The sequence below is a fragment of the Panthera uncia genome (assembly GCF_023721935.1).
Source record: "Panthera uncia isolate 11264 chromosome A1 unlocalized genomic scaffold, Puncia_PCG_1.0 HiC_scaffold_17, whole genome shotgun sequence".
NCBI lineage: Eukaryota > Metazoa > Chordata > Mammalia > Carnivora > Felidae > Panthera > Panthera uncia.
The window spans coordinates 86,420,212-86,432,725 of record NW_026057577.1 but is presented as its reverse complement, the minus strand read 5'-3'; the positions used below and the strand labels follow the sequence as shown (position 1 = coordinate 86,432,725).

At 38.6% G+C, this 12,514-nt stretch overlaps 1 protein-coding gene across 3 annotated transcripts in view; it reads left to right on the top strand.

The window, feature by feature from the left end:
* The window catches only part of EPB41L4A (erythrocyte membrane protein band 4.1 like 4A), a 263,653-nt gene that overhangs the window by 121,326 nt on the left and 129,813 nt on the right, over window positions 1–12,514 (top strand). For 2 of the 3 annotated variants that reach the window (XM_049647721.1, XM_049647719.1), the window contains exon 3: window positions 561–665. The exons of the other annotated variant lie outside the window; for it this stretch is intronic. In XM_049647721.1, coding sequence (XP_049503678.1) covers window positions 561–665 — 105 coding nt within the window. The remainder of the gene's footprint in view (window positions 1–560; window positions 666–12,514) is intronic. 3 annotated transcript variants of the gene reach the window in all.

Here is a 12,514-nt window from a genome sequence, read left to right as displayed (position 1 = left end):
GAAAGAGATAAAGTAAAATTTCTTCACAAGGGCTTTTCAGAACATTAACTTTGGCAGCTTTAGTCTATGGGTTTAGTAGTTGAGGATTAAAAATAAAAGTATTGGCTATTGTCATTTTAATTCTGTCTATCTTCTGTGTTAGTTGTGAGAATGATGCTGGAGGTGAAAATTGCTTTTTAAAGTGAAAGAACTGTGGGATTTTAACCAAAGTGAGTGGTGTCTGATAAATTCATTAGATCCTTTTCATATAAAAGATTATCTTTATTAAGAGAAGAATTTTGTCCTGAAGATAATTTACGGTCCCTTAAGAAAAGAAGCTTATATTAATTAAAAACCCACTACAATTTAAAAATCATTTTACAAAGCAATTTCTTGGATACACTTTACTTGAAACCCTATTTTTCTTTGTAATTGAGGCAAACCTTAAAGAGGGAGCTGTGGGCCACTAAAATCACTTACACTGTGGGCAAAGCTAATAGAAGATGAGAGCTGTGCCCATGTCCCACTGAGAAAGAGAAGACACCTTGTTAAAAAAGTAAAACTGTGAATTATTTTTGCAGAAGTCAACGAAAGGTTCTGTTGTCCTTGACCACGTATTCCGACACATAAACCTTGTGGAGATAGATTATTTTGGGCTGCGTTACTGTGACAGAAGCCATCAGACAGTGAGTACAATGACTTCATATTAAATTTTTCTGGTTATAAATTTCACTCTCTCTCTGGCTTTTCCTGATGTGGTTTTAGGTAGGCAGTTTCTTTGTAACTGAAAATGATGTTGAAAACCTTTAACATGTTTTCCCTTGCTAATGTTTTTTTGCATTTTGTTTTCTCTTCTGCCTAAAGTTTGTAGAGTTGCAGGATTCACAACTTCTTTGTGTGTGTTTCTGTTTTCAGTAGACTTTCCTGGTTTACATTTTTAGAACCATATCCTAGAGAGTACTTTTCATTTATGCTGTTAGTAGAACTGAATAAGCCATGTAATAAGTATGTTAGGAGGCAAGGGACTAGTCTTGTTTTTTTTTTTTCTTTTTTGTGGCTAGTCTTTTGAGGCCACAGATATTTACTTACTGCCTTTTATGAAAGTTAATGGTTAAAGAGAGAAAAAATGCAGTATTAAAAAGGTACTTACCTAAGTTTTAGAAGTTGGATGAGTAATTATAAAATAAATAAGTAGGGACTTTCATTCATGAGCTTGATGGAGTAAGTAATAAAGGCAGCCAAGTTTTTGGTGTCTGATGTTAATCATTCACGAAGGTTTAACTTATAACATCTTTCTGGCTGGTTGGATAGTAGAATTACTAAGAAACTCACTACATTGGTTAGTATAGATTCTATATGGTTATAAGGCTGAAAAGCGATCTCTTGGATGATAAATGAGGAAAGACTTTGGAGGTGGTGGTTTGGGGTATGAAAGGATATTCATTAGTGACTTCCGTTTTAGTCTAAGGAATATCTTAACCTCAGACACAGTCTTCTTGTGCAAAATGCTTACCTTACCTTAAAAATCCTGTTTGGCTTTTATTTTCATGCTATTCAACTCCTGTTGGAATAAAGATTTCCTCCTCTTCCTTCCTCATTTCTCGCAGCCTCCAGTGGATCATCTGGGGTCTGTTCAGTGAGGCACATGATTGTCTGAGTGGGTTTTTTTCTGTCCTGGTCACAGGAATGTGCTAGGATGAGAAGAGACAGGCAAATGGAATGCTATTCATGGTGGTAACTTGTGATTTTTCCTGAGCTAGTTTCATAATCTGTTTTGTTTCACAGGAGGATTTCACAAAGCAGGAATAAAAAATTGGGTGTGTTGGTTAGCTTTCCATAGAGAGGAATAGCTTTCTAAAGGCAAGCGGTCATTAAGGCACACTTCAAAGAAAGGGAAATGGACATCTTCAGGAGTTGCCTGAATTCTATTCTGTATAGGACATAAGTCAATACTGCAGAACTGTAAATCCATATTGAAAGATTAAATTGAAGGCTATCGAAGCTATCTTGCATCACATTCATATTTTTGAAAGAACATTTTTCCTAGCAGAGAACACCACTGGTTCCTGATCTTATCTGGTATGTCAGACCATGCCTGGAAAGATTGACTGTCGTGCTAAAATTATATAGACTTTATCTCCCTCCTTTTTTTTTAAACTTTGCAAAGGAAAAAAACATATGAAAAGCCAGAGATTTTCAAACAATGGCCTGTATCATTGCAAAAAGAATTAGCAGTTGATACTGATAAATAGTCAAAGTTTTCTAGGGTTTATATTAAATCAACATTTTTTTTCTCCTACCTTTATTCCTAAGGGTTGGCATTTGTGATAGGGTTTGCGTTGCAGGTTTTAGAAGAAAATAAATTACAGTTAGAATGAGAAAGCTCTTAAGTCATGTTTTTTGATATGGTGAGAACATCAGGTGTGTAAATCACATGCAAAATCTATTTTTTGCCTCCTGAATTTAGTTCTTTGTAGTGAACAAAGATAAAGTAGAAGTGATTTGTAAATATTCCTTAGTCTTTTCACATCAAAATGTATTGTCTGATTGCTTTATATATATTTTTTTTATTGTAGGAAGCTGTGAGAATAAGGTCATGAAAATTTGCCCCTCCTTTACGTAACCATTACATCAAAGCATACTGGAGGGCTGAAGTATATATCCAGGTAGAAATGTGATTCCATTACTGCTTCGCTTCTTTTGGGTATTGAGGCAGAACTAAGGATTTCCCTCAGGGAATAGCTCTGGCAGGCTTTTCACTCCAGAAGGGCAACCACCCAAGGCATAGCTTTGTTTCTAGGGAAATTGTCAGTGAACCCAAATGCACATTTCTCTATCTTCTATGTTAGTAAGAGCAGCCCTACATAGCTCTTAGTTACTTAAGGTAAAAATTTAAATAATAACCATGTGTTAGAATGGCACAGGACACAGTGAAAAATTTGTCTTTAAAAATAATGATTTCTGTGAATTTGCCTGAATTACTATCCATTAGATTGGATTTTCTGCATTGCTTTGATCTTTTTCTGCACCAAAAGGTTTGCTTTTAGTAGGGAATGCTTTGCAACAATCTTGAACATAAATAAGATCTACATAGAAAAGACTTGGAGGCCCTAAGAGGGACCTTTTAGGTCAACTCTTAAGACAAATAAAAAGAGAAAGTAGGAGAAGGAGCTAGGGGTAAAAGGGAAGAAAGATGAGGATTAAGAAGAAGTGTCTCATATCAGTGAGAAGCCCTAGGCTCCCTCCCTCCCTCCCCTTGGCAGTGGATAGTGCCTTGGGGCCATGCCTAGACTCTGGCTGGGGGCAGACTGAGAGGCATGTCTCTAAGGCACATGGACCTCACATAGCAGGGAACTTGTCTGTCCTAGAGGAGCAGGGTAACCAAAAGGCTGGATCTAGACATGTCATCATCACCACCATCCATCACCATCTTTGTCATCAGTGCACCAGAAACTGTTGAACGTTTTCCACATGTTGTCATTACCGGCTCAAAACAACTTTGCAAGCTAAATATTATTATCATACTATCAGAGATGAAGAAATGGAAGCTGAAAAGGTTAAGCCACTTCTCCAAGATCACATAACCAGCGAGTATTAGCACCAGAATTCAGACGCAAGGCTTCGTGTGTCCAAGACCTTCAACCACACAATATCCCGACTTGCTTGCATGTAAGATGGAATTGTTTTGCAGATGTAGGATACTAAGGAATTATCTTCCCCAATTTATATACTTAGGGTTTGTTGAGAGGAGTTAAATGGTATGTTCCAACAAGTCCTCTTCTCAGATTGACCTGTGGCAAGAGAGTTTATTTAGGCCTTTTTTGTGTATTTATGCTTTTATGTGGTCGTTCAACAGCAATTTAAAGAATGCCTAATATGTGCAGGCCCTGTGCTAGAGCTCTCTCTGTTTTTCACATAGTCTCAGGAATTCTGAGGAAAGGAAATTTGCTGCCTGGAATATTAAATGAAACACAAGTTTTATTAAACTGTACATTTCATAAAACCAAGCCCTAGGAAATTCATGTAACAAATGCATTGATTCAGGTGTCACCTATGTGTAAAGGGTAACAGCTAGGCAGAAGCAAACGTTTGTAAAGCAAACTTCTCTCCACGGAGTACAGCTGACTTGGTTTGGAAGATTGGGCACCATAATTTCTTAAGTTCACTTTTCAGGTAGGGTCTATAAAAGGACCCCTAGGAAGTAAAAGCATTTCTTCATGAAGACATGCTTATTGGGACTGAATTAACACACAATACTGTCTGCCTCAATTCAGGCTTAGTTTTATAAAACAGTCTCTTAAAGATATGCAGTGGGGTTCACATACTCGCCCTTCTTTTTCCTAACGATACACAGGAGACCACTTAGCCTGGGCATACATCCTACTTTCTGCTCTGCTTTGGCTTGTGTCATTCTGGTTCTTTCTTGATCAAGACTGACCTGTGCAAGGGATGTCTTTCATATCAGGGCCTTGGTTCAACTTAACAGAAAATTCCCAGCCTCAGTTTAAGGTAGATGAGAGGAATTACGAGAACACACATAACAGAAAGACCCAGATTTATTGAAGGATGCTGCCACTTACTAGCGGTAAATATTTAAAATTCTCATATATACTGACCATTGCTCTAGAAAAGCAGAACTTCCAGAGAAGATGGCTCTCCCCAGTACATTCTAGGACTGACTGTCTTCAATTTGGTTGCTAGCCCAGCAGAAACACCTCATTCTCTGCATATGGTGTGTAGCTTGCCAGTTCAGCTTGGTGTGTCTTTGCTTTGAATGGGTTCCAGGTATCTCTTGGCTGAGCATCCTAATCCCCAGCACCTGTAAATATCACCTTACATGGCAAAAATGACTTTGCACTTATGATTAAGGATCTTGTACAAGGACATCATCCTAAATTATCCAGGTAGGATCATGTAATTAGAAGCCCCCTTAGACATGACAGGAGAGTCAGAGAGACAGAAATATAACAGTGGAGGCAGAGGTCAAAATCATGTGATTACTGGAAGGGGGCCTTTATCCAGAGAGTGCAGGCAGCCACTAGAAGCTGAAAAATCACAGAAACGGATTCTGCCCTGGAGCCTCCAGAAGAAACAGCCCAGCGTCTTAGTTAAGGTTGGCTCCAACAAATCACCATGGACTGATGACATGAACAAGAACTGTTGATTTCTCATAGTACGGAGGCTGGAAACCTGAGACGAGAGTGCCAGCATGATTGGGTGAGAGCCCTCTTCCAGGTTGTAGACAATCCAGTTCTCCTTGTAACTTCATGTGGCAAAAAGAGCGCTAGCTAGCTCTTCTGACCTCTTCTTGTAAGGGCACTAATCCCATTCATGAAGGCTCACCGCTTGTGACCTTAATTACCTCTCAAAGGCCCCACCTCCAAATAACAACGTATTAGGATTAAGGTTTGAACATATGAATTTGGTGGCGGAGGGAGCAAACATTCAGTCCATTGTGCCCCGTGAGACCATTTTGGATTTCTGACCTTCAGAATTGTAAGATGATAAAATTTTGTTGTTTTAGGCCAAGTTTATGGTAATTTGTTACAGCTGCAAAAAAGAAACTAATACACGTGGTTACAGCGGGAAGCATTTTAATTTTGCTTGCTCAGTGGAAATATAAAGGCTTTCTTGTTTACATTCACCAATTAGGCACAAACCTGAAAGACCATTACTTTCCTGGATCATTATAGTCTCCATCCTCCTGCAGATGCTCAGGATTTCTTTGTGATTAGGGCTTCATGTGCATCCCCAACTGTCTGTGAGCAATAGTAGTTGCTTCTTCACGATTAGCCAGGTTCCTTATTATGGGGGAGGGATGATGAGATCTATTAATGATAGGCAGCAAATTGAAATTACAGCGCAGACTTCTTTAAATAATTGGATGAATTTGAAATTACTCTGAGGCTGGCAGAAACTTGAGCCATCTCTTGGGTGTTCAGAAGTTGCTGTAAGTGTTGGGATGAGCACTGGGTGTTGTATGTTAGCCAATTTGACAATAGATTATATTTAAGTAAGTAAGTAAATAAATAAATAAATAAATAAATAAATAAATAAAAAAGAAGTTGCTGTAAGTGGAATGTGATGTGGTAGAACAGATAACTAACTGCCTTTGGAGTGACAACCCAAGTCTGGGTCCTGAATGTTCAAGTCACTTAATTTTTCTGAATGTTAAGAAGAATAATGCACCCTCCCAACTCTCAAGATTGTTACAGGACAAAAGTAGAGAAAATGTGAAGGCTCTTTGTAGATTATAAGGTGTGAAATGTGTAGAAAGCCTTTCATGTTGAAACTAGGACGGAGGAAAATACTACTGGTGATGTATTTTTTTTAAAAGGTGAAGTAGGGGAAGGGAGGAAACAGTCTGGAGGATAGAAGAGACAAAGTCAGATAAGCTCCATACTCTTAACGATCTCTGGAGATTTTTGAAGATGAGTCTAATTGATATTGAAAGCAGTAGTAAGGAGAAATGTGATATCCCAATATTACTTCAGGTTTTAAAATGAACAGTTATCATGTCTTACGTTAATGTTAGCCCTTGGGTCCCCTCTACAAATTTCTCTTTCAAAGGCAGAAGTTCAGTATATGGAGTTTTTCAGAGTATGGACTTCAACCTGGCTTTGAGACTGAGGATGTTGGATCTTCTGCCCTATGACTTCAGAGGTCAAAGGAGGAAAATGTGTAGCCTGGAGATACAGCCAGCATGCAAATACCCTCTTCCTTCAGTGAACTCTTCTTTTGCTTCACCAAGACAATAAAGACAATCAGATGGTAGCTTCCCAACTTCTTGACCCTCCACACACTCTTAGTCACTTCTTACTCATCCTTCCTTTTCCTCTCATAGTAGAAGAGCCCCCAGTGCCTCTGACCTGGATCTTCTCATTTTATTTTATTTTTTTAATTATTATTATTGCTTTTTATCACTAGCCCTGGCCCTCTCCCTCCCTTTTCCATCCTTTCCTTCAGGGTTTGGGCATGCTCAAGTCTCTATCGTTTAAACTACGCTTACTGCATACCCATGCCCTTATCTATCTATCGCCTTATTGACTCCCTCTGTGTCACACCTAACCTCCAGGAAGCATTGTCTAAATTCATTGTCTCCACTTCTCAAATCCTGTTTATTCCTAAACTTCTCACAGTTCAGCTTTGATACCTATCATGGCACTGAAACTGTCCTCAGGGTTTCTGGTTGCTAAATCCAAGTGATAATTTCAACCCTTGTCTTTCTTGACCTTATGGTTGAGTTGACCCTAATGACTCACCCCTTGAAATCTCATTTTGTTCTTATGACAATACATTCTCCTGTTTTCTTCTTATTCAAGTTTTCTTCTGGTTATTCCTATTCAGTCTTGATGATCATTTTACCTTTGTCCCTTCCTAAAAATGTTGGTGTGATTTTGTCAATGATTTTCTAATGCTCTACCTGGATACAGGCTCACCCATTTAATGCTATTACTTCTGGCACTATTTGTCTCTGAAATAACTTCATTAAAAAATATAAACTAAACTATGTATACATTTGTATGCTTCCCCTTCCCCATATACTCTGTTACTGAGCAAAAATGATCCCTATCCATTGAGCACTAGCAGGTAGGCTCTGCCATATAAGTAAATGGTGTTCTTCTTTGCATCCTGATTTATTGTATTTTGCAGTGGGAGATTTCACTTTCTGTAACTCTGTGTTCTGACAAGTACGCATATTGACCTATGAGATGTGTAAGTGATGTGAGTCCTGTTTGTTGCAAAGAAGGACAGAAAGTTGGTCATGCTGGGTTATTACAAGTTGAAACTGTTATAGCCAAGACAGGGAAACAACCTGTGTCTATCAATGAATGAATGGGGTCAAGATGTGAGATTATAGTTATATATAGATTATGTATGTGTGTGTGTATATAACTATATATATGTATATGTATATAGTAATATGTATATATATGTATATAGTTGTATACACACATAATATATAATTATATATAGTTATATATATATAATATGTATATAAAATGGAATATTATATAGCCATAAAAATAAGGAAGTCCTGGGGGCGCCTGGGTGGCTCAGTCGGTTAAGCGTCCGACTTCGGCTCAGGTCACGATCTCGCGGTCCGTGAGTTCGAGCCCCGCGTCAGGCTCTGGGCAGATGGCTCAGAGCCTGGAGCCTGTTTCCGATTCTGTGTCTCCCTCTCTCTCTGCCCCTCCCCCGTTCATGCTCTGTCTCTCTCTGTCTCAAAAATAAATAAACGTTAAAAAAAAAAATTAAAAAAAAAAAATAAGGAAGTCCTGTTTGTGGCAATGTTGCAGTATTTTTTACCTCAATACCCGAGATTGGTTGTCTCGCTGCTTCAAGGAGTAAAGAGGTGGGCACAAAATGAGCGGTAGGCAAAAGTTTATTAGAGAAAGGAAGAATAGTATGAAAGTTCTCCTTACAGAGAAGGGGCATTCAAAAGTGAATATCCATGACAATAGACGAGGGTCTTTGTTTTATAAGGTCTGGTCAGCCCTTCCCCTACCATTCCCCCTTATTCCTTCTCAGGTTCTACCCTTATTGGCTCCATAGCTCTAAGTGCTGGGCTGTTCCATTCCTGATTGACTATTTCCATTGTATGAGGGGTGGTCTACGGTCATATCATTCCTTGCGGGTCATGTGTTTTATGGTCTACTACTTACTTTTAATTAGGTCTTTAGTCCAATTCCTGAGGGAAACCCGAGGTGGTGGTGTCATTCTTATGAGGAACTTTATGCCTGAGGGGGTTTGCTATGGTCAGACATTATTGTAAAATATGTGTTTTCTCCCCCCACCCGTGGACCTCAGGTCCTAATCTTTCCCTCTCTGCTTACTGAATCCTATCTTTTCCTATCATATTACAACATGACAGACCTTAAATGCATTATGCTGAGTGATATAAGACAAAGACAATTACTGTATGATCTTACTTATATGTGGAACCTGAAAAACAGAAACAAAAACCAAGCTCATAGATACAGAGAACAGATTGGTGGTTTCCAGGGGGGTATGGGAATGGGATGGGTGATGGTGGTCAACAAGTAAAAACTTCCAGTTATGACTTCTGAGGATTAATGTACCACGTGATGACTGTAGTTAACAATATCGTATATTTGAAAGTTGCTAAGAGAGTGGTCCTTGAAAGTTCTTATCACAAGAAAAAATAACTAAGGTGATGGTTGTTGACTTCTGTGATTATTTCACAGTATGTACATATATCAAATCATTATATTGTACACCTTAGACTAATACAATGTCATATGCCAATTATATCAGTAAAACTGGGCGGGGGTGGGGCTTGTACTATTTGAAACATCTTCAAGCATCCAGTGGGGCATAGAGGGTAAAGATCAAGAAGTGGAAAGGTTTTCTTCAGTAGCCCTTTGATGTTATAAAGAGTATCCTAAACAGTGCAGCAGCCTGGGAGGACTGTCACCAACATATGAATGAATGGTACCCGGAAAAAGAAAAACCTTGAGAAACTATGGCTGGAGGCTTTTCAAGAGTCCAGGGGCCTGCATTGGAATGCCAGAAGCATCTTCATAAAGACCCCTAACATTGAGGCTCTCATTTTCCTGCTGCTAAAAAAATGTCACTCTCTCTACCTAATCTCAAATGCTGCATGGTTTAAGTTACTATCTAAAGGCTCACATGACCTTCAAATGTGTATTTCCAATTAGACCTCCCAAGAGGCATTATACTGTGCAAAGAACACAGACTCTTCATGCCAACTGTCTGGATTCATATATATTCTACTAGTTGGGAGAGCTGTGTGATATTGGGTGAATCTTTTAACTTCTCTGAGCCTCAGTATCCCCATTTCTAAAGTGGTGACATTAATAGTACCACTTCAAAGGGTGATAGTGAGGATTTAAGGAGTCTGTAGAAAACACCCAGCTCTGTGCTTTAAACTGTGTGATAAGTAAGTTAGCTCTTACTGTGCACTTGGATGTCCCTCAGGTGGTACCCACAAATGCAACATGTTCAAAACTGAAGTCATCATCTCGCCCTCCAGATGTGTTCTTACTAAAAAAATTTCTTGACGGTGATTTTATAGAATTTTTTAAAAAACCTATGTGCCTGTGTTGAGAATTTTAAGTTGAGGATAAAAATTGTGTCATAAATTTAAACAGATGCAAGTTTGGGGGTTGTAAATATTGACATTATAAAATCTGTCACATTACTCTTAAGTGTATCCACTGAATCTATATATCCTAGCAATTTTGTACTCACTAACCTTTAAAAAATATATGTGAACAAGCTCTTCATCAAAAGTCAGAAATTTTTCTTTACCCCTTTTATCTCCTTAGACTTGCATTCGATTTCACTTTCTTCATAGAATTTTGCCCTATATTTCTATTAATAAAATGTATTTATCCACAATATGCATATACATTAAAATTTTAAAACTCCACTTCATGAGACCTTAAGGCTACAATTGTTACTGAGCCATAAGAGTAGTTATTATTACCATGGTTATCATCATATAATTAAAAGCAAAATATTATGTATTCTAATAATTACTAAGAATAAAAAGTTGGAAATGCATCTCTTAATGAAATGGATGGGGCTTTTTCTTCTTGATTAGTCCGTGTACCTCCCCCACCTTCCTGGATGATTATAATATATTCCTGGAGTGAGATATGGCTCAGTAACAATTTAATTTTTTTATTTTGATTTTTTACAGATATGAGCACTGAGTAACCTTGTCTACTATGGAAGGAAGATAGAAAAGGAAGGAATTATATTCAATTCCTTCAATTCCTTGAACTCCTGAATTATATGCCAAAAGTCACATGATGATCCATCGTCTAAAGATATTTTTATTAATCTAGTACCTCAAATGCATTGTCCCCTGTAAATTTGCTCTTATGTTCCTGAGAGCAGTGATTTCTGAGACCACTAATTGGGTTCCCTTTCAATTTAGTTGAAAGCAATGAATTCAGAACCACTTGACTTACAATTTGTTAATCATTGTAGTAATTCAACTTCACAATTTCTGGGAAATGAATTAAAAATATTTTACTGTGAGTTGCTTGGGTGGCTCAGTCAGTTAAGCGTCTGACTTCAGCTCAGGTCATGGTCTCACGGTTCTTGAGTTCAAGCCCCATGTCAGGCTCTGTGCTGACTGCTCAGAGCCTGGAGCCTGCCTTGGATTCTGTGTCTCCCTCTCTCTCTGCCTCTCCCCCATTTCCTCACTCTCTCTCCCCGCCCCCCTCAGAAATAACGTAAACATTAAGAAAATTAAAAATTTTTTACTGTGATTTATCAAAAGAGTGCTAGTTATGTTTTTTCTTCCCTTTTACTTGGAGGCACCAGATTTTATCCAATTTAGTTGGAAAGGACTAGGAAAATTAAAAATTGTTAATTTTAATGTGCATTTGCCAATGCAAGGTTTTTGATAAAATGCTTTTATCTAATTATGTACTTTATATTTTCATCAGAGTCTTGGAGCTGCAGATTTAGTTCATTCAGTGTATGGAAAACATCCAACATAAAACTCTTTGGCAAACCAAAGAGTCATTGCCAAACCACCCAGCCAAACCAGTTGCTTTCTGTCATTTGTCAGTTTAAATAAAAATGTTAACATGTGCTCTGTGAAAAGTGTTTCACTTTTGAATTTTATTTGAGACAGATGGACAGATAAGACATGGTGTTTTGTCACTTAGATGAGATAGGCCTACCAGAACTTTGATTTATTTTATTCTTATGTGGATCTTCTTCATGAGCCATGCATAATAGTTTTAAGATGGAAGTTGCCAGATAATTAAACAAAAATCATCATTTCTCTGCTGCTCCCTTTTCTTTCTTTCCTTCCTTCCTTCTTTCCTTCCTTCCTTCCTTCCTGTTCATTTTTGAGAGAGTGAGAGTGAGTGGGGGAAGGGTAGAGAGAGGGAGACATAGAATCCAAAGCAGACTCCAGGCTCTGAGCTGTCAGGCCAGAGCCCAACACGGGGTTTGAACTCACGAACTGAACTGTGAGACCATTAACTGAGCCAAAGTCGGACGCTTAACAACTGAGCCACCCAGGCGCCCCATGCTGCCCCCTATTCTATATGTGACATCCAAGTAACTCAACTATGGGCCAAAATACCATTCTTCTATCAATTTGCGTAGTCCTTACCAGAAATATGTAGGGAAAGATATAATTAATGGTGTCTTTATTAAAGGCAGCTTTGCTAATACTGGTATTTAAAAATGTTGCCATGTTTCTTCTGGGATTTTTCACACCCTGGGGCAGTGCGCCAGAGAGAGATTCAAATGGATAAGAAGCGTGTTTCTACGTTGTTTTGGAAGGGGGGAACTGTGCTAGGGGAGCTCAGTGGAAAGGAGAACAGGTGTGGCATCTCAATCTCAGGGCTGTTTTAGGTCAGTTCCAAGCAGGAATGTATGTGGAAGCTGAGGATCTGGGAATTCAGTCCCTAACAACTACTTGTTGCCTTTGTGCCCTTTGGGAAATCCTCAGGTGCATATCCCTGAGGGGCCTGCATCAATACCTTAACGAAAGCCACCACCATCCTCACTGCTCAGA